Raw genomic sequence first — 23,036 nt, 5'->3', positions numbered from 1 at the left:
CATTTTGAATTTATTTTGGGAATTGCACACCATATTTTGCGTTTTGATTAAACTTTGCACACACAAGGCTTGTCAAAAACATTTTAGATGGTCCTTGTCCTATTTGACAGTACCCCAACGTGCCAGTACCCCGACGTGCAAGTACCCCAAAGTGGCCCGGGTTGCGAGGGCCCTTTATAGCTGCTCGCAGCTCTAGTTATTATTATTATTATTCTCCGCAAACAATCGCATTTTTGAGACACTAAACGTGAACGAAAACTCACCAAAATTTACACGCATATCAGGCCTGGCGAAAAATTTGATATTTTAAAGCCGCCATACACGATAACAGAAAAATGGCTCTGTAGCGCCACCTACATAGGTTTAACGGATCCATGTCCCGCTACGATTGTCCTACGGCTACGAAAATTGTGTGGCACCTGTAGCACATCCAGATGAACAAAAACCTCTTTGATAGTTGGATCCTAAAATAGACAGGAAGTGAGGTATGATCATTTGAATGTCCAATTTTGGCCCATTTTTGCACATTTACAGGGGTCATACTTTTGCCCACTTCTCCTACACGGTTAACCCGATTGAGTTCAAACTTGGGATGTACCATCTCAACACCTGGGACAACACCATGGTAAAAAATCTAAAGTTTTGGACATACTATATGACGACGGTGGGGCATCAAATTTAGAGTTTCAAAATTCTTACTTAACGTAGTATTGCCGGTTGTACGTTTAACCTAGAGCTACGAAAATTGGTACACATATGTAACAGACTATGATCTACAAAAAAAGTCTGTTGGTGCCATATGCTAAACCCAACAGGAAGTCCGCCAGAGGCGGGGCATCAAATTATGCGTTTCAAAATTCTTAATTAAAGAAGCATTCCCGGCTGTACGTTTCACCTAGTGTTACCAAAATTTGAAGACATATGTCATAGCCCTCAAGGTACAAAAAACTCTTTTTGAACCATGTGCTAAACCTAACAGAAAGTCCACCATTTTGATTTACTTTGGAACGTGTTGCCATTTTTTTGGCCATTTCATAGGGTTCTTATTTTAACGAACTCCTCCTACATCCACCCCAACACAACACATGACTACACACACGCACCTGAGCAGATCCACACAGAAAGCGTGAGTGGTGTTGTTTCGAAAATTGCAGCCGTCACCACTGCTGTTAGTTTTTTGTTTTTTTTATTAATGTTGATAAGATTTTGGTTCAGAGTGTGGCTTTTTAAAAGAGAGCTTTATTTTATTATTTCTTTATTGTAGGATTCCATTGCACAAGAGCTGTGTGCACTTTGTCGTATTGTTCAATAAAATTCATTTTTGAACTTGAATAAAAGTATATTGGAAAGAAGAAAATTGTGTTTTACTCATGGAGATAAATTAGCATTAATTGCTATAGAGGTCAAATTATAGGGAGATAATCGATAATCGAATCGGCATCGAATCAAATTGCATTTAAAAGTGAATCGTTAGATTCATCGATGCATCGAAAAACTATTTTCTAGATTAATCGATTACAAATATAATCGTTTAACCCAAGTAACCCAAGTTTACTCAAACGCTAATAGACAACACCATGCAACTTATTCTCAGCTTGCAACAAGTTCACTTGATTGTCCGTCATGGACTCTTAAAAGACAATAGTTTTCAGTTATTCTGGCCTACTCTTAGGCCTTCAAATGCACTACACAAAAAGTCCGCCTTGGACTGACCCGCCCTGGGGTCGAAACAAGACAGTTGTGGCTCACCTTAGAGCTAACAACTAACACTTTTCCTTAATACTTTGGCCGTCTTTCACACAACAAGACAAACATAACATCCACGTGGTCAATTTGGCTTGGGTTCCTACAATTTGCAATTTACTTTTAATATATTTGACTAAATTCGAAATAGACCTGGGCAAATTTCAGACCGCTAGACACGCCGTGATCAGACAGTTAATTTCCAGACTTTAATAATTGAGCAAAATAAAGGTCTGCTTACCTTGATTTTTTGTAGGTCTTGTCTGGAAGTAACGTATCGATTCGGCGTGACACGCTGTTTGTCCTTCCCAGAATGTTGTCCAATACGGGTCACGGCACCAAATGTTGTAGGCTCGGCTTTTTCACCCACGGGGCGGCCGGAAGGCCGGAACCAAAAGGTTGGCCGCAGCTTCACCTGGTCGCATTGTCGGCCAGGCAGGTGCACCAGGTCTCCCTCAGGCGTCGAATTTTAAAGGAATTGGCAGGCCAGAACAAAACAGGCAGGAGTCCCCAAGTCAGGCTGAGCACGAAAGTGGGCTTTATTGACAAAGGCACACTGAGATCATTCGTTTGCGCAAAGGAAAAAAAGTCTGACCATCTCAGGAAATGCAACAGTTTATAAAGCTTCAGTTTTAGTACAACCTTTTTTCTCTGATAGGTTAGCAACCAGACTGCCTACTTCACGCTTAGATTTTATTGGTAAAGTTTCGGCCAAACCCACTTATGTGATACAGTTCACTAAAACCTAATAGTATCTGCTTTCGACCACTAGAGGGTAGTGTTAACTCAGTTTTTGGACCTTTACGCGTATATATTCTTATACACCTGGAGACCCGCTGGTTTCGCGGCCTTTTTTTGGCATCTACAATGGTTCTCCCCCCCCTTAGACCAAAATTAGTAACAGGTTTTTACTGGTATCAAAAGGATACACTCACACATAAAAAATAATATAACCTATAATATATGTTGTGTAATCTGTGAATTATCTCAAATTAGCTATTACAGGCGTTATAGCAGGAAAACCCTGAATAGAAATTGCTGACATCAGCTCTAAGTGTGAAGAGGCATTTTCCCAACAGTTGGCAGTCGTAAACTTCAGGTTGTCACTTTTGCTCATCAGAATAGGCCTTTCCTCAGACATACTGTCGTCAAAGTAACCGTGTTTAGTTCGGGGCGGATCGACTTCCACTGGCCTCTGAACAAATGTGCATGTGTTCGCATTCTTAAGTTCAGCCGGCGCCTTTAAGTTACAAAGATTATAAAAGAAACAAAAAAGTAAATGACTATAAGATACAGATTCCCTTTGTGATAAGACAAGGTACACACTGGCATTTGATTTCCCAAACCTATTTAAATCATAATTAGCAGCATAAGAGGGGTGTCACTTAGACATTTAGCCCAGAGTAGGTAAATGGTTGAAGAGACAGCATTAAAATCGGATCCCACACTACTAATAAATTCAGGGGCACAGAAGTCCTCTTCCTCTACATGTTGAAATGTGTGCTGAAGCAATATGTAACACATGGTCATTTCAGTCATTCGAAGCAATCCATGTTTCGCACACAGTAGCTCACTTACCGCACACAAACAAAATCAATAAATAAAGAGTAGAATGAATATATTTACTTGGAATGAATATATTTACTTGGCAAGTTGACTTACAGTGTGCACCCCTAAAATTTCAGGTTTGAGGCCACTGTGCTGCTGTGAAAATGAATAATAATAATAAGAAATAATAATAATAATAATAATAATAATAATAAAAATAATAATAATAACAATTAGTATGGAACCCTGCATGATGATGACAAACTTCATCAGTCACAACTTTCACACACACACTTTCCAAAAGTTTAATATATATTGAAATACAATGTTATTAAATATCATACTGTCACATTTAAACAGGAAATTAACACAGTTATAATATTCATGTTTAACACAGTCGTATGAGCCTTTCATACAAAACAAAATAGGAATCAAGATTTACATCGGCCTGCTGTATAAGTAAATGTGTACTCTTACTCTACAGTACAGCCCGTCTCTTATCATTCAAATGTTATGATGAGATAGCTCTTTAAGTCTTTCTTACATTCATTCGCACATGTTTAGTCAAACCACCTCAAAGCACTACCCAGACAATAGAGCGTTTTCACTGACGTCACGAACTCGGCAGTAACCCGGATGCGCGGCCATATTGGCGATATTGACGTAAACAATCTAACGCAAGCTAATGGAGAATTACAATGAGAATTGTTTGGCAAGTCTTTATCGATGTCAAAACAACCCCTAAAGCTTGGCAAAGCCCACCAAAGATGCTAAGGCATATAGGGACGGACTTGGCAACAGGAAAAAGCCCGTGTAGCGCACTGGTTCAGCAATAAGGCCACGATTCAGACTGATGTCCAGATTTTCCTTTAATTTCTCCTTCTCCCACCAAATGACGTTATGAAATCTTGAGACACTGTGAAAACGAAAACAAAATACAGGCCCAAATGAATGTTATGCTAATACAAACATACTGTACAAGAAATAAATCACTGTGTTAATATGTCCATTCAATAAACAAAAATACAATAAATCAAACAGTTACCGTGTGCGCCTCCTGAACACAGTGTATCAAACTTTCTCTGACGATGTACCGTTTGCTCCCGTATTCGTGTCTTTTCCGACTTCTCAACAACACCATATCACTATATCACTTCCGGTCATGTGTTCATAAGCCTTCAAAATAAAATGTCTATTCCTCCACGTTTTTAGATATTTCAGAAAACTCAAACCCTTTAGGATACCATGTTTTAAATCAAAATAAACAATTACTTTCTCGCTTACTCTATTATACTTAAATTCATATTTATTAATCTTTTGTCTAATTGAACTTAATCCACTCTTTCTTCATGACATATTAATAAATTTACATATTGCAAAATTGTGTCACACTGACAGCTACACTCCCACCAAATTATTATTTATGAGCAAATTTAATTTGAAATAAATCTAATAATTTCTCAAGTGATACACAAAAACATGCAAAAGGAATTCTGATCAATAATGTTTTACAACATTACCACACTCTTGCAATATAGTAACTATAGATTGTACTTAGCTACTTTCCATTAACACAAGTTTGTGAATAAGACGTTCAATAATTAATGGTTTATAGAGCTGTTGCTCTTTTTCTTAACTTCCTGTTCATTGCGAAGTGTTCCTTCTTCCTTGAGAATGAATGCCATCGATGTCCGCACTTGAGGTTTGCCAGATATTCTTCATTCCACAAAACCCAGAATTGTTCTTTCGAGTATTGTACTCTGCGCCATCTTTTCTTGATGTCTAAATCTACAGGTACAAATGTCTTTTCTTTCTGACCTTGCTTGGTAGGCAAGGATTCAATGCAGTCCAATTCCCAAAAGAAGAATGGCGATGACGAGTCAACGATCCACAGGCAGATCAGCCATTTTCTGTATTTCCATTGGTCTGCGAGCTCTTCTGCGTGGACTACATTTGAAACCACTCTCTTGCAGTACTGGATCAAGATGGTACGACTGTTTCCCGTGCAACAGTTTTACCAGCTTTATCCTCTTCCCTTTGGAGGCCTTTTTCTGTGCTAATTTGACTAGCACCATACCAGTTTTTCTTCTCTCCTTAGCTTTTACAAACATGGATGAATTGTCCTTTTGTACCAACCATAGGATCCGAGCAACTACATTCAGCGTAGTATGCCACTTTGAAAATCGCTTGACTCCTTTTTGAACATTCTCTTCCTTGACTTTGCTCTTTCTTTCAAATTTCCCTTTCAGTCGCTTGTTTTCCGTTAAGTATGGATATGTTTTTGATGGAAGTTGCATTTCTGGGTGCTCATCTTCGTTCTGCTGTTCTCTTTGGTTCAAGATTTTCATGAACTGATTACCATCATGTGATGTGTTTTCTTTATTTTTCGTGACTTTGACATATTCAAGAAGTCTATTCGCTGCTGGTAATGGAAGTTCTTCGACTGACACACGATGACAAAGGCCTGTCATCTCTGCTGATTTAGCCATCTTTGGTGAACTGCCGACAATGCTCCAGCCTAAATCAGTCTTGATAGCATATGGCTCATCCTCGCCACCTGTAATGACATGACGTGGTGCTAATGCTCTAGAACAGTTATAGCCTATCAAAAGTCCAACTTCACAATCCAACAACTCTGGTATTGACTCTGCTATGGCATTCAGGTGTTTCCATCTCTTCGCTGTTGCTGGAGTAGGAATGTGTGAGCGCTCAAGTGGGATGAAATCTCTGGCGTATGCAGGTGGCAAGTTAATGAAGCTATGTGAGGTAAACCCTCTGACTCTAAGACCACTAACCTTATCACTTTGAACAATGGAATCTTTTCCCATGATAGTGGTAAGCTTCAACTTGACCGGCTCTAATTTTGCACCCATTCTCTCACACACCTCTTTTTGCACGAAAGTGCTGCTACTCTGGGTATCTAGCAATGCATAAGCTAGTGTCTCTGTTTCAGGGGTTTCGATGGATGACAGCCACACAGGCACGATCATGGATGTGCTCTCGCCATCACCTTTGTCAACAGAACAAGAAAGTGAAGATGAAATTTCTTCTGTCTGCGCATCTTGAGAAGATGCGTCTGAAACTGTGCTGCGGTGTTCACGTAACGGTGTTGGATGGTGTTTTTTACAAATACTACAGGTTGCCTTTTTCCTACAATCCTTTGAAATGTGTCCTCCTTTAAGGCATCCAAAGCACAGATGTTTGTCCATTACGAATTGTTTCTTTTCTTCTGGTAACTTATTAGTGAATGCCAGACATTTGTAGATGGAGTGACGTTCACTGCAGTAGATGCATTGAACTGGACTTGAATTGTTGGATGTGTTCTCTCTTCTTGATTCATCCGCTTCTCTTGTACTGTTCTCTGCAGTCTCTTGTGTCAGCATCACTGCGTTGGATTCGGCCTCTTTCATATTGGTGATGTACACACTAGCTTTTGGCCGTTTTGTGTCTCTAGGTGGCCTTTCTTCAAATGACTTCAAGACACTAAGGGAGGTTATGGGGTTGCATGCTACAGCCGCTTCATGAGCCAAAAACTTGGCAAACTCTTTGAAATTGGGATACTCATTTGCTTCCTGCAACTGCTCTGTTACCTGTCTATTCCAGCGTGTTGTAATCCAATCATGTAGCTTTTGGAGCATTTTCTGATTCTCTTCACAGTCATTTAATACTTGAAGACCTTTAACGTGTGGCATGGCATTGCTGCAGGCCGTTAAGAAATCACTGTACTGTCTGAGTTTAACTGAATCTCTTGAACTGATCTTTGGCCAGTTGTTCAACTTGTCTCTGAATGCACGCTGAATTACAAATGGATGGCCATATCTACTATTCAGTGCTTCCCAAGCTTGATTGTATCCTTCTTCATCCTTCCTGTAGAAGCTTCCTTCTAGTACAGATAGTGCTTCGCCACAGATGTACTTCTGCAGGTAGAACAATCTGTCAGCTGAATTTGTGCATCTTCGCTCAATGAGTGCCTTGAAACTCGTGCTCCACTCGATGAACTTGAGTGGGTCTCCTGAGAATATGGATGGCTCAGGTGTCGGAAGTCTGCTGAGGGCCATTGAATCATGCAATGCTTGTACTAAAGACATTTCTTTGCTAATATTGACTGGTTGTCCATTGTCATAATTGTGCTGTGTTTGTTCCTCTTTAGTCACTTTTTTGTTGTTAATCACTGGAGGACAGGGACTCACTTGACCTGGTCCGTGGAACTCATTTGAGTCTGCTTCAGAATAAGCTTTCATCTTAGCAGCAGTCACTTTAAGATCTCGCTGACTTTCCAATCTTTTAAGTTCTTGCCTTTGTTTAGCAATTGCCTCTTCCATTTCAATTTCTGCTCTTTTAGCAGCAATTTGTGCAATGCATTCAACTCTTTTTTTCCATAATGTTTCGCTGCTCTGATGGACATCTTGACTGGTGACTAATAACAGATCTGGCAACGGAGTCACTAAATATTGACTTGGCATACTCTCTATCCAGCACCATATGAAGTCTTGCATTTTCTGCTTGAGCATCAAATTCTTCTAGCCCCACTTCACTCATGCGCACATGCAGTATCTTCATCACATCAGCAGTTACTGCTGAGCAGGAATCAATTTTTCGTCTAATATCAGGTGAAGGTGCAAACTGTAATCGGATATTTCCATAAGCCTCTTTCACTTAGGCTTCTAGGCCTTCCACAGCATCCATCATGCAACAGAGGTCTTTTTCTGAGCACTCATTTTTGAGTGAGGAGCGGGTGGCTCTTATTTGTCCTTTCCATTTGTCGTACAATGCTTCAAACTTGTTTTCTTTTTGCAATAGCTCTTGCTGCTTTAGCTCTAGCATTTTGGGGGTTAATTTTTTTCTCTCGTGAAGATTTGCGGAGTTCAACTGTGGAGGTAGGCTCCATAATCTCGAGTCTTTCAATTTCAGCCTTATCTCTATGAATTTTTAAATGTTCATGTCATCTTTCTAACTCGGCTTGGTGTGGCTCAACATATTCACTTTGGCCATCGCCTTGCAATTTTTCACTGTGAGTTGACATTGCAACAAATAGAAATTATTTCTGTGTTGTCTTCACTATTATTGTAGCCATGTATTACAGCTCTGCTCTCTTTCTGCTTGAAGCCACGTAAAGATATGTGAAGATTTGTATCAAACGCTGGTAGACGCTGCCCTCTTCTGGTGAAGTTCGGCTACTACACGGTAAACGATGACGTCCACTCTCTCCGGTGTTGGTTCCAGAAGCTTCGACATGCAGCTCTCTCAAACTCTTGGCCGACGTTGGCGTTACGTTTTCACTGTAGCGCACTGGTTCAGCAATAAGGCCACGATTCAGACTGATGTCCAGATTTTCCTTTAATTTCTCCTTCTCCCACCAAATGACGTTATGAAATCTTGAGACACCGTGAAAACTAAAACAAAATACAGGCCCGAATGAATGTTATGCTAATACAAACATACTGTATAAGAAATAAATCACTGTGTTAATATGTCCATTCAATAAACAAAAATACAATAAATCAAACAGTTACCGTGTGCGCCTCCTGAACACAGTGTATCAAACTTTCTCTGATGATGTACCGTTTGCTCCCGTATTCTTGTCTTTTCCGACTTCTCAACAACACCATATCACTATATCACTTCCGGTCATGTGTTCATAAGCCTTCAAAATAAAAATGTCTATTCCTCCACGTTTTTAGATATTTCAGAAAACTCAAACCCTTTAGGATACCATGTTTTAAATCAAAATAAACAATTACTTTCTCGCTTACTCTATTATACTTAAATTCGTATTTATTAATCTTTTGCCTAATTGAACTTAATCCACTTTCTTCATGACATATTAATAAATTTACATATTGCAAAATTGTGTCACACTGACAGCTACAGCCCGCGATTTGGAAAAAATATGTCTTATCAGCAGTACAGATCCGTATGAGTTGGCCACCTCTTGTTGTATCCATGACGACCCGGCGATTCTTCCTTCAATTACATACACCAACATTGTGAACTAACTACCTGATTTTCTCGCGGCGCCTGTACACAGCAGAATACCTTAAATCGTTCAAAGGTTTGGAAGCTTACAACCAAATGTGCATAGGTGATAGACACATTACCAAGTCATCAACGTACCATAGTCTGGATCAAAAAAGGAAAGAACCCTCTAAATAATTACAAGTATTTCAGTCAATTGTGGGAAGTTTTGCACTTCAGACGGTTTACTTGTGGCTTGAAATTATGTTGAATTAATTTATGTATACATTTATTTTTTCCAAAGGTTGAAGAAACGTTTGTTATGCCATAGTATAATTTATAATACACTCTTATATACACTGTTGTATTTATAATGCGGTTGAGATGCATGGCTTTCTTGAATAAATGTGTGAGCTGCTGAGTGACATTCTGTATGTTGCCTTCCATAACCATACAGTAACAATGATTACTATAAATAGCAAATCTTTTAGAAATATCTTGAGGCTACATATTTGCAGACCAGGGAAGTATATGCAACAAAATGAATGGATGTTCTCACCACTAGAGACCGCGATTGTATTACTATTATCCTTTCATTATGATTGTTGAATTGTAACAAACGTCATTGCCTTTACTGAAAACAGCTCACTAGGTATAGACCGGATAGTTGCTAACTTGCTATTATTAATAAAGAAACACCCTAATCAAGCTTGATGCATTTAGCATTCCATCTTTTATTTTTTATGTTTTAGTTACTAAACAAAAAATAGTCATCTATTAATTATTAACTGTATTTTATTTCCAATGTGAATATGGAATACACTTTAATCAAAATCAACATGTGATGCCAACAAAGTTCTCTGTTGTGGTAATGTGGTGCGGACTCGGAGTGTGGACTACGGAGTATCTCCAAGATGGCTACTTCCGGGTTAATGACGCGCCTGATAGCGTGTGGTGAAAACGCTCTATAGGTCGCTTGCACATGTCGTCACTTCCGCCTCGGATTTCTCGTAGTCGCCATGCTGGGTGGCCTCCATTTACGTAGCGATTCGGTCTAACACGTATCTATCACGTTTGTTTTCTGCGTTTAAAATGGTACATTGTTGCTGCATCGTTGGCTGTTCGAACAAAGCCAAGGGGGAAAATGGTCGGTCTTTTTTCCGAATTCCGAAAATAATTAGGAACCAGGGCCTGGAGACAGAGGAGTGCGGACTCCGGAGGGAAGTCGTTACTTTGGGCTCGTGTGTGCAGCGATCACTTTGTGAGCGGTAAGCTTGTTTACCTTTATTTAATGCATGAGGATTAATAACGTTTCGACCGCCCATATATGGGCAAGTTGCTTATGTTTTGGATTCATGAGCAAGCAAGTTCGGTAGTACAAGCTGGCTAGCGGACGTTAGCCGAAAGCTAACATCGAACATTTTCACCCAAGTAGTGCCAGTGCAAAGTGTTTACTGCTGAAATTGGATTGATTAGTCTTGGGCTCTTAATGCCGATAACATGTTTTTTGGTGGCAAAATGTAAACTTGGAAAAAAAAGAGACAGAAGGGGCTGATGCAAGAAAACAGACCCCCGGTAGCCTACACATCATGCTAAAGAACTTATTCACGGCCACCCTACTGCGGTAAAATAACCAGTCTTTCCATATTTTATTTGTTTATATATTTGTTTATTTTAACAGGTCGCCCTGCGCCCGTTTTTCTGTCCAATCATCCCGACTGTGCTCCAACATTAAAGTTGGGTCCCAAGTTACAACATCTATGTCTCAGCCCAGTCGGTGCCAAGATATGAACGTGCACAGGAGAGACAAGCAAAGAAAAGACGACTCGAAGTGGCAGAGGATGGCTCCAGTAACCTGTACCCTCAAGTACTGCTGACATCATTGACTCTGGTATGCCACTCAGAATTCATTACATGATATATTGTATGCATGAGTGAATGTATGTGTTTGTTTGTGTGTGTACACGCATCTTATATTTTAGAGACATTTGGAAGTGTTTATAGAAATAAGTATTTGCCTGTAACAATGTTCATACATTAAAAAATGCAACAAAATGTGTACATTTCTTTTACACTGACAAAAAAACTATACTACTTTACTATATTAAACCTATTACTGGTACCGTATTTTTTTGTGATTTTTTCTTTATTTTTTTCTTTAGGGATCTCATGCCACACCGACTTGATTGCCAATGACATGATGGAAACGAAGGCGAGCATCAAAGCATTGGAGGAGGACAACATGCGACTGTTTGTTTGGCGCTAATAAAGGCAGCGTTTATACAAATTCTATTGTTGGGATTGTTTACAAAGCTATACATAATACAAATGACAGGATTTGACTCAATGTGCAATATGGTCCCTCTTAAAGTAATGGCATAAATCTCTATTATTTCTAAAAGCACAAAAAATGAAGTGAATAATGATTAGATGTAGTAATTTCAGGGTTAAAAATTGAACTGTTAATTAATGTAGTTTATTTTAGCACAGGTGCCTACCATCCTGAGATGACGGTATGATGTAATGTTGATGGGGTACGCAATGACTTTCATTATGCTATGTACAGAGGAAAAAGTTGCTCTCTTTTAAATTTGTTTAATGTAAGACAAGTACCAGTACTGTGTTACAGTTTTCCCAATAATCCTTGTTTCACACTTGTCACAAAACCACTGTCCTTTTGGCAGTCTAGATTGGCACACTTCAAGTGATATCATTTGATTTTACAATCTGCTGCAGCACAAAAAACTACTTTATTCCGCATCTTTGAAGTACATGAGCAAGTGGTAGGTGACAGCGGCTGAGCAGGAACACTGGAAGTCCACTGCTGATCTAGTAAATGCTCTCCCGAGCAGTTCAGGTAAGGAGGGGATTTTGGGAAAAAAAAACTCTGGCTTTTCCAACTGGCCAAAACGAGCGATCTGGGTGGACTCGCTCAATCACACTTTGTCCACACCACAAAGTCGCAGAAGTCCGTCCAGTTAAACTCATCTGTGCCTGAATCTGAAAATATTACAAACATTGTAATGAAAATATGAAACATAGAATTAAATAAGAAACTACAAAAAGTAAAGCCATACATACCTGGTAATACTATTGGTGTTGTCGTGACAAGTGATGGGAATTGTTGCCATCTGGCACCAGACAGAAATTGGGTGTTGTGACAGCCTCCTTAACCGTGAGATCATAAGAAAAGCTGTCAGTATGCTCAGTAGTTACCATGAACACGTTTTATTGTACTGGAAACTGAAACTAAAAATACGTCCTCTGAGAGTGGTTAACCTTAACCATTTAGAATAAGTTGATTAAGTAACATGTAACTAGTGAAAGGGTAGCATTAGATTTAATTAAGCCACGGGGAGGCTGTGCAGTTACTTTTTATTCTTATACGCTCTGCCATATTTGCCTGTTATAAAATTATTAGAAAAACCACATCAGGTAAAGCCAGCTGTGCATGTAAACACAATGATAACAGGAAGCCTGAGAACAAATCAACATTTTTGTGTGCAGAATTACCAACACCATGTGGTTTACTTACGTGCAACAGCAACCGTTTCTTCTGATGCGATGTTAAAGTTTACACTCTGTATCCACCCGCTTACAAAATAATTGTAAGCCTCCGGGGATTTGTTGGCGTGTTCTGGAGCATGTTGTCAACACGAGGTAGGGAAAGATGTCACATTTGGCCAGCAAGCTTTCTCCGTCAAAAAAAAAAATCACCCTTGGTCAGGACGTAATTAGGATCAATCCCGCCACACAGAGACACCTTCTGCCTGTATCGTTGTTTTTGATCTTCCGGTAAATCGTGAAAATACTGCGAAAATTACATCAGGTTGATAAGCTCTACCGTGTAACTCGCGAGTGTACCTTGTGAACCGGCGGACACCCAATATGGCGCCCGAAGGAAAAACTCCCATGATGCATTACGATGTGCAAGCGACCTATTGGCAACGGCGCAAGCATACAAGTTAGAAATTAAAAGACAAATAAATGAGCATTTAAGCACATAAATACAACGCAAATACGCGAGATTTTCATCCAAACCACCTCACAGAATTGACGATTTGCATCGGTTTATGCTTCAAATAGCTCATGGACGATGTAATGTAACTACATAAACACGAAAAAAAGATGACAAATCTTACCATCAAATCGCTTAATGATATGTTAAAGTAGAAAAATGCAAACATTGCTGCACAGTTTGCAAGAAGTAGCGTCGCGATGTAAACGAAGCTTGCCTCTTTTTTTTTTTTTTTTTTTTTTTGTAACCACCCATTCACACACTCACACACAACCGGCACAGAAGGTAAGTGACGGTTCCATTCCTCCACCTGGAACCCGAAGTTTGCCTTGTTTCAAATACACCGCGCCGACAGTTGACGTCTTGTTACCTTTAACCCTGACGAAAACGTGCATGCAGCGCCACCGCCAGTTAGTGGCCAAAAATATATCGCATCGGCACTGCACTAAGCATACCATTGAAAGTCAATGGGACTGTGCCATCCCCGTGGCATTTCAGAGGGTGGCGGCAATGCACCAATAGTTGTTTGTCAAGAAGAAGAAGAAGAAGAAGAAGAAGAAGAAGAAGAAGAAGAAGAAGAAGAAGAAGTCGTCATTATCAGCAATTGCGCAACTGGACGGCGCTCTAGTGTTGTGGGAGTGAGTTAAACTTGTGACATAATTTTAATAACATGACTTCGCCGTCGGTGGATTACACCATTGGAGGAGTGAGGGTCCAGTTTCCCTGCAAGGCATATCCGTCCCAGCTGGCCATGATGAATTCAGTATGTAAACCTGAATCATAAACAAACACGTTAATGTTAGATTGGGGTGCCAACCACATATTGTGGTTTTTAGAAGTATTCTATTATTGCACTCCATCGTCAAAGTTTCTCCATGCTTAACCCTGCAGTTTTTGTGCTACAATAATTTGTGAGGGGGAGAAGAAGCGAATTATTATTATGATTATTATTATTATTTTTTTCCAATTTCAGCACAATAATTACAACAATAGCCATTCTTAAAGATTACAGACCAATAATTGAAACAATAGTTGACTATACATAAAAGAGAAACCTAAAATAAGACAAAACAAAATGCCAGATGGTGAAGTTTACAAGAAAATACTGAAATGTTTACATAAATTGTATGTCTTAATCATAAATTTGATACGAGAATATTTAATGGACTCGATGTTCTGTTTGATTTCACAATGGAACGCAAAAAAATACATTTTCCTATGTAAAAATTTACATTTATGGATGTAAAATTTAGCCATAAGAATGATGTGATTAATCATATACATTTCCTTGTGTTTTAACTTACTTATTTTAAATTCATAGAGACCAAGCAGTACATCTTTCCAAAATAGTTCAAAATCTCCATCAATCGTTTCAGCAATAAATTTACAGACGTCATTCCAAAAGCTTTGGACAAGGGGCAGAGCCAAAATAAATGAGTCACAGTTTCAACCTCCACAGAGAAGAAAGTGTACTTCTCATCAATATCTTTGTTGAATCTTTTAACAATATGAGCATATGTGGGGTAAAACCTATGAATAATTTAAAAAGAAATTTCTCTAATTTTGTTCGTTAACAAATAATGAATGGGTAACAGCCAGAGTCTTTTCCAATCTATGTGTTCCACATATTTATTCCAGTATGACATCACATATGGAACCGTCACAACTTCCCTTTTGAACCAAGACCTAATAAGTTTGTTGTTCTTGCTGTTCTTGCAGGACAAGCAAATCTTCCCAATTGTAGTGTCAGCCAAAGATGGCAAGGTTAACTGCTGGGTTTCCACTCTGGTTTATGACCTAAATAACAGACACATACCAAAACAACAAAACCAAACAAATACCATTTGCATAGTCTCTTTGTAACACAGGAAAATTATATTCTTGTAGAAATTCACTATAAGAATAAAGATGACCAGACTTGTTAAACAACTGAGCAACAAGTATAATGTTATTATTAGTGCTGTCAAACGATTAATTTTTTAAATCTGATTAATCACACTTTTTAATTTTGATTAATCACGATTAATTAGCCAAATTACTCGCGTAATATAAAATACAAAATACCGTAATATTTTGACATCAACACATTTTATTATCTGAATGTCATTTGCAAACATTGATTAAATGCATGGACGCAATTTCATGCATGTGTGTATTGCTCAAAACATAACAGCATCATATCAATTGGGTGCCATTCAGCAATTATTATTTAATTAAACACAAATTACTTTTGTTTCATCTAAAGTCCCGTCGAGGTGTTTTTTAAAGCGAAATTTACCACCGAGCACACCAACTGGAGTGACCCCGTTCATCTTGGAACAACAGGAGTAGGAAATGCCGTGCATTGACCTCATCACTGACCTGCGCAGCCTTCAATGTAACCATCCGCGGTTACGTTCAAGGCTCAAGTGCGGTCGAAAAAAATAGTGCGATTAATCTGCATTAATACGTAAATTAATACGACAATTTTCTGTGATTGATTAATTTATTAACGCTTTAACTTTGACAGCCCTAGTTATTATTAAACCACTGTTCAATAAAAAAGGATCTGTGCTGTAGTAAAATGTCCTTGTTGTTCCAAATATAATATTTGTGAGGTGATAAATTATGCTTGTAAACTAGAGTCCATGCATGGAAGGCCTGACGGTGAAAAGAAGACATTTTAGTTGGAATTTTGTCAATATTATAGTTACAGGTCAATAAAAATTGTAAACCTCCCAGCTTTGACATAATATGGAAGGGTATATTACATTCCATATAAAGTTAGGGTTTTTGAAAAAGTTTATCTTAAAGTGGAGAAATCTAGAAAATTTAGACTCCCCCCCCCCTTTTCATAGTCATTCATTAGAACAGATTTCTTCATGGTGGGATCTATTTTTCCATACAAAATTGACAAGTAGCTTGTCAATCTCAGCAATTATTATTATTATTTTTTTTGTCCAAATCCAGAGACAGAGAAGTATATGTTAAACGTGAAACACCTTCTGCCTTCGAGAGAAGAATTCTACCTTTGAGGGAAAGATCTCGCAAGAGCCACTGATTTAGCTTTTTCTTTGTTCTTTCCAGTATAGGGCTGAAGTTCAAAGCAGTTATTTTTATTTATTTTTTTGGTCCTTGGTAATTGTAATTCCCAAATAAACCAGTTCAGTTTTTTACAGGTATGTTACAGATGGATGTTTTCAAAGAGCTTAATCGACATGATTTCACACTTATTTAGATTCAACCGTCATCAAAATCGGAAAACTTGGGAAACTTATTAATTGTGCTTGCAGCAGTAGAGACTTGTTTTTCATCCCTAAGAAAGAGTGTCGTATCGTCTGCCAGCTGAGTCATCTTAAAGCTACTCTATGTAGGATTTCCCAAAAAATATCTTAACAATAGCCTTTTTATTTGACCATTTATGACTGAAACATATTCTAATTAGTAGATCAACATCTTCGCTGTTCACAATGGGTACTCCTACAAGCATCTGGCCAATATTATTTAGGAAGCGTCCGGTCCGAATCCTTCGAATTTCCCGCCCTCTGTCTGCGGGATGTGACGTTATTCGCGTCATCGTCAGTTGTTTCCTGTCGCACGAAGACGGAACTAGTACAAATTTTCGCTGCCCCAGACACGCGCTGTTACTCCGCGGAAGGCTGCTCAAAAAAAATAAAAAATGAAAACAATGTCAAGTGCCACGAAAAAAAAAAAATCTAAACTTGATAGTGACCGGCGCCGAGAACGAGAGTGAACATTGGTTTGACATTTCAGCGGTGGAGAGCGTTGAGATCGGACTTGGATTAGAAAAGTGATTCACAGCTGGCTTTCTTTCTACTCGAAAAGGTAAGAAGCGAGTATCTTGACATTGAGAAGAAAATGTGTTGTTTTCAAATAGCAGTAACCTCAAGATCGATCACTTCTCGGTCGTAACTATTGGGGTGAAAGTGAAGTGGACAGCAACATTTAGCGTGAAAGGGGCGGAAAAGTTGAATGTAATAGAACCGAATGACTTTATGAAGAACAGACGCTCCATTCCGCGGCGTTTCAATCAGGCTAAATGTCGCCTTATTTTCCTCCGTGAAAACAGCCTATTGTAGCTACATTATGCTAACGGAATGTGAACGGTACTACTGAATGGCGATAACATTCACGGCCATATCACACTAAGTAGTGAATGGGTCTGTAGTAGTGAATATGTTTTTCACAATCGTCAATTTCCATAAATGACAGCCCACCTTTCGGCTCATGCACAATGACGCTAGCCTAGGCGACATACACTAATAATGACTAGAATCAGGTTGACGTCCGTCGAGCGGGGTGACTACAATATGTAACTGCATATTAACATCGGAATGAGGTCCAATTAATTGACGTAATTTGCACATCGTTTTGAAGTACAGCACAGGACTGGACTTCGACCGACTAAAGCAATATGATCTGCACGTCCCATGGACATCAATTGTTTAGTGGGGATCGAGAGTCTCATTCCGTGAAGTGGCCAGCTTTGTATAACATTATAAAACTTCTTACCTCTGAAAACATAGTTTAATTGGATATGAAGAGCCCAGTCTTCAGTATTGAGGTCGTGCACGTACGAGTGCGTGCAGCGTGTACGAGCGTGCAGTTTGTTTTCGGCCACAGGTGGCAGTAGAGATTTGAAATTTTAAATCTTACATAGAGCTGCTTTAATTTCTCTACCCAAATGTTAATGCCAATTATGTCACTAGATTTTATATGATCAGGGACGTTCAAGCTCACTGACACGGCTTATGGTTTTCAGCGCAACACTTTCTTTCTTTTCCACTGTCTTTTCAACGCGCACGACTCTCTCCTTCAGGACCTTCATCTTGCCTCGTATAGATTCGATCATTTTCTCAAGGGTGTCACGTCTGCTGTTTATGAGATTCGCCAAGGAGCGCAACGCCTCGTCCGAAATGAGCCCCGAATCTTTATTCATGAACAAAGACGGCTATCCCAGCTGGCTTCGGGCAGTAGGCGGGGTACACCATGAACTGGTTGCCAGCCAATCCCAGGAGTCGAGACCAGGGTTCCCGCAGTCCTGCAGGTTTTCCATTTTTCTGCCTACAAACACACCTGATTCATATAACGAGCTAATCAGCGTGCCTGATAACGATCCTTATCTTTAGTATCAGATGTGTTGGTAGGCGGAAAAATGGAAAACCTGCAGGTCTCCGGCCCTCGAGGACCGGAATTGGGGAACCCTGGTCTAGACAATACATTCTCTCAGTCAAGTTCTCTGACAAACAAAAGGCTTTATTAGTGATTTGTAGTGTTGTTCCGATACCGATGCTGGTATCGGCAGAGGCGCCGATACTGCAATAAAACAGTGGTATCGGTATCGGTGACTACTCACAAGTAACATGCCGATACCATTAATTCCAACGCTAATATAGGATTTTGGATGCAGCATCTTGTGTCTTGCTCGTGCACGACATTCACTGATATGTGACATGCTCACTGCATGTCAATCTAAGATATCCTATTGGCCCTTGAATGCTCTGAACCAATGGCAGGACAGCTTTTTCATGTTTAGGAAAAAAAACCTTAGGTATCGGTATGGTATCAGTATGACAGTGTGACACGTTCAACGATTGGCCGCCTGTTGTCCGGGACGGTTCACGACCATCACGACGAAAGTCTAGCATGCTCGTCTTGACGCACAGTGTGACATACCTACGTCGTCGTCCGTTTGGTTCCATAGCAGTGACCAATAGCGAGAGGGAGCGAAACGTCAATCACACACTGAACAGCACTTTATAGCTCTTTTTATTTATGTATATATTTGTTTATTTATTTAGTTATGTATGTATTTATTTATTTATCCCCTGGATATTTCATGGGATGGGGCCAGACAGGTGCATCTCGAGGGGGAAAAAAAAAAAAAAAAAGCGTCCCGCTGCAGTGCTGCGGCTGCATGGAGCGCGCACGCATCCATGCAACCCATCAGGCAACGGCGACGTGAATATAGGACCAAAATATATTGTGACTGTTGTTCTAATAATTTCAGAGATTTGGGCATATGAGTAGGGATGGGCACATATTTAGTGAGGATCGATCACATTTTCATTTAGTTGGGCCAGGCCTCGCCGCCTTAACTGTCACCTGCTCTCACTTCGGAGTGAGTGGCGTACTATCCAATGCACCGTACTAAAACAAGTCAAATATGAATAAATGAAGCAGTAAAAAATTCTCAAACGATATAATATTTCAGTGTTTGATAAAATAATAAAACAAGATGTCATCCCGCAAATTAATTAACAAAATCTGCTATAATTACACCGGCGCATATAGGCCTAAATAAATTAAAATACAGTGTTGGCTACTAAATCATATTTTAAACACTATTGCGAAACAGGGAGCGCAAGCAATTATTATTATTTATTTATTTATTTATTTATTGGTTCCACCTCCCCGACAAACAGCGCCGACGCGTCTCTCTTGGCAAGACAACACGCGATGATCGGCTGGTGTCTTGTCGCGTTCAGACTTGTAGTGTGACTACACGCCCCATCCACGACACGGAGCGAATTTGTCGGGTAATGTGACAGCGCAACTGTCATGTAAGACAAAAAAATCACGTAGTCTGACATCGGCATAAGTCCGTGTCTACTTCGAGTTCCTTTTGGAGCCACACGCAAATAAACTCAGTCATCAAACTGCCGTGTGGCTCGGAATCTTCTTTCATTCTTCTTTCAAAATCCTCATGTTGTTTCTCCTGGACCTGGCTTCAATGTCGTCCAATTTTTCGAGCCACTTTCACAAACTTTACAAATAGACACAAGACAATATGAGTAAAAATATCAAAGTATTAAATTACAGCTCTAAAATGTGCTTATATGAAATATTTGGGGAAATAAAAACAGCATTTTCTTTCATTTAACACATTCTATTTATTTTTAAACAAAATATAGGAAAATTGGTACATTAAGAAACATGTACCATGTTAAGTTTAAATAAATAAATGATAGTGTTTGTCTGTTTTAATTTTTCTTACCATACACAGTAGCCTGGTTTATGTGGAGCCATGTATTCCAATTAGAATGAATCCGAACGGCCAAACGGAATGAAAATGCTCCATATAAACAGTAACACTTAAATCGGAATGAGAAGGCTGAATCCGAATGGAATTTAATTTGGAATCACAAGGGTCGTATATTCCTTTCATTAATCCGAACGAGCGTCATATAGACACTTCAATCGGCATGGCGAGGCTGCGTCTGACATGTGCATGTTCTGTCTTGACGTAAATGCGTCATGATGTCATCGTTTCCATCATTTTAAAATGGCGGTGTCTCCCCAGCGCTTGTCAACGAGTGGAGAACTTGTTTTTAAATACTTAAAAGTTGTGGGAATGCTACATTATACATTTCTGCATTTTTGCATTGGACTGTTGTTTGCTTGTATTTTGAATGTTTAGCGTTGTATTTCATCACACCGTGACTGTGAGAGGTGTCACAAACAATGACTTCTCAGCCTGTACAGCAGGGATTGGCAACACTAGTGATATTGGATTCGATCCGATACTAGGAATGTCACAATAAGTGCAATATTGTGATATTGTGATATTAAAACTGCCACATATCATCGTTGTCATGTTCACAATAATTAAAAGGAACACATCTGTTAAAAAGTCAGGTTGATTTCCATTTGTGCAGATCTAGCACCCTCTAGTGGCAAGTTTATTAGTGCAATTTAATTTTCATTAAGGATGGTTTGGCCTTCTATGTTTAAAATCTATGATGAAGTCTCATCATCTCATCATCTCGTCAGATGAAGGGGAACCCAATTTGCTTGTGAAGCGATCAATGTGTGCTTGCATTAGCAAGTAAGAGCCTCAATATTGTTATTAGAGATTGTAGGTGGTTTATATACATTGTTGTTATGTACAAAAGCACAATATTGGGCTTTTTTTTTTTTTTTTTTTAGTATGAGCTCTTTTTTTTTCTTTTTTACAATATTAGGATCTTTTTTAAATATCGCCAACCCCCCACAATATCGTGATAATTATCGTATTGTGACCTTCAAATTGTGATAATATCGTACCGTGATATTTGGTTATCGTTACATCCCTATCCGATACCAAGCAATACTGGGACTAAATATCGCCATACCGATCCGATATCGATACCGGAAGTGTTTTTTTTATTATTATTATTATTATTATTATTATTATTATTATTATTATTATTTTAAAATACAGAAAGCTGAAAAAAATCTGTGCTGCTGCTTTGCTCGCACCAATGGGGGAACACACATCTTCAGTTGAATCAAACGATCGATACATCACCACTTCGAAATTATATTTAATTGCCATTTAAGGATGATAACACAGTTAACAGGGTTCCCGCGCGGTCTAAAAAAAGTCTAAAAAAGTCTAAAAGTCGCCACGCTTAAGGCGTCGCGGTACATATTTGTCAAAGAGGATTCTCCGATCATCGTTCGGGGGGAGGTGGGCCCAGTCGTCTGCCTTCTTAAGACAAGCCAGATTCATCCGGGTGGTGATCGGTGGTAGATGGGCTTCATGGAGGACAGCGTTAATGGGAGTTGTGCGGAGTTGGCCCGTTATTGCGCGGGCTGCATCAGACTGCGCCCTCTCTAGCTTCTGGATGTTGGAGGAGGAAGCCCATGGTGCCCAGGCAGGAGCTGCGTATTCTGCGAGTGATCTGACGGTCGCTATGTAGATCATCCGCATATCCGGTGGTCGCCACCCCCAAGATGTGCCAGTCAGTTGTTGCAGGAGGTTGGAGCGCTGTACTGTTGCTGTGAAGGGATGCAATTTATACAATATGAATTACAATACAATTACAATATGAATTTTGGGCCGTATTGGGCCAGCTCTAACCTGTTACGTACATTTGAAAAAGCTAATGATGAACAAAATCATTTTTTTCCCTTCACGTTAAAATGATGTAAAGAGTGAGTGACACTTTGTGTTTTGTACTTGTTTCGATTGTGAATGAATGTAAACCAGTGTCATCATCTTTTGAGCTGGGCCGGGCAGTGCGTGCTTAAGGGTACTTTGACAGTAGACAGGAAGCAGATGAGCAGCTTAACAACAAGTTTCTGTTTTAACATTCGTACGCAGCTGGACTCAAATCGTGTCCCTCCTGTTTCAAAACCCGATTATTTATAGATGAGGTACTGCTGCCAAATTTGATGGCCATTTAGACTGGTGGTCAAAATTGTCCAACATTTGTTCATGTAACTTCTCATCTTGTTGGTGAGAGTAAAAAAACTGTTAAATAATGATTTAGTTTTTTAGACAGCAATGTTTTTATCTTTTTAAAACCCTGATAAGCGTTTCATTACAACCAGGATACAGTTTTAAACTTGCTGTCAAATTTACAGATCCTACGAGGGTTGAACTACGGGCAGCATTGTTTGCTAGAAAGTCCTACTGGAAGTGGCAAAAGTTTAGCCTTGCTGTGTTCAGTACTGGGGTGGCAGCAAGCACAGTTTGGTAAGTACTAAGTATAAATGGTCTACTGAGCTTTATCTGGCTGTCAGATTTACTGGTACTTAAATTGCAGGCAGATGTGAACTGACTACTCTTTCTTTAGGTAGCCTACCTTTGTAAATCCTCATGCCAGCCATCTAAAAACAAACTATACAGTATACTGTTTCATATGCTTACACAACGAAACAGCAAGCCATGGTTGATCAATAACGTTCTTGTAAAAATTAACGGTTAATCAATTAAACCATTTAACTGCTGTCTGTCTTCCCATCTGGCTGCAAAATCTATATTAACTCATCCACTCCCAGACAT

The 23,036-nt window shown here is 39.3% G+C and overlaps 1 protein-coding gene and 3 long non-coding RNA genes across 8 annotated transcripts in view; 2 read left to right on the top strand and 2 right to left on the bottom strand.

The window, feature by feature from the left end:
* Positions 1–10,230: 10,230 nt before the first annotated feature.
* Positions 10,231–11,533, top strand: LOC144033737 (uncharacterized). Its single transcript, XR_013288053.1, has 3 exons — positions 10,231–10,514; positions 10,928–11,137; positions 11,409–11,533. It is a non-coding gene; the product is annotated as an uncharacterized LOC144033737 (long non-coding RNA).
* A 292-nt stretch (positions 11,534–11,825) lies between these two features.
* Positions 11,826–13,598, bottom strand: LOC144033738 (uncharacterized). Its single transcript, XR_013288054.1, has 3 exons — positions 12,782–13,598; positions 12,328–12,414; positions 11,826–12,246 (listed from the first exon to the last, which is right to left on the bottom strand). It is a non-coding gene; the product is annotated as an uncharacterized LOC144033738 (long non-coding RNA).
* A 229-nt stretch (positions 13,599–13,827) lies between these two features.
* Positions 13,828–23,036, top strand: part of brip1 (BRCA1 interacting helicase 1) — a 484,938-nt gene continuing 475,729 nt past the window's right edge. For all 5 annotated transcript variants that reach the window (XM_077540670.1, XM_077540669.1, XM_077540668.1 and 2 more), the window contains exons 1-2: positions 13,828–14,027; positions 22,616–22,727. In XM_077540670.1, the coding sequence (XP_077396796.1) occupies positions 13,935–14,027; positions 22,616–22,727 (205 nt within the window). In that variant the 5' untranslated portion in view covers positions 13,828–13,934. The remainder of the gene's footprint in view (positions 14,028–22,615; positions 22,728–23,036) is intronic.
* Positions 21,547–23,036, bottom strand: part of LOC144033008 (uncharacterized) — a 38,413-nt gene continuing 36,923 nt past the window's right edge. The window contains exon 2 of the long non-coding RNA XR_013287845.1: positions 21,547–22,027. This is a non-coding gene — a long non-coding RNA (uncharacterized LOC144033008). The remainder of the gene's footprint in view (positions 22,028–23,036) is intronic.

This window comes from Festucalex cinctus, chromosome 13 (genome assembly GCF_051991245.1).
Source record: "Festucalex cinctus isolate MCC-2025b chromosome 13, RoL_Fcin_1.0, whole genome shotgun sequence".
Lineage (NCBI taxonomy): Eukaryota > Metazoa > Chordata > Actinopteri > Syngnathiformes > Syngnathidae > Festucalex > Festucalex cinctus.
The sequence above is the reverse complement of the archived record's forward strand: the minus strand, read 5'-3'. Positions and strand labels throughout refer to the sequence as shown.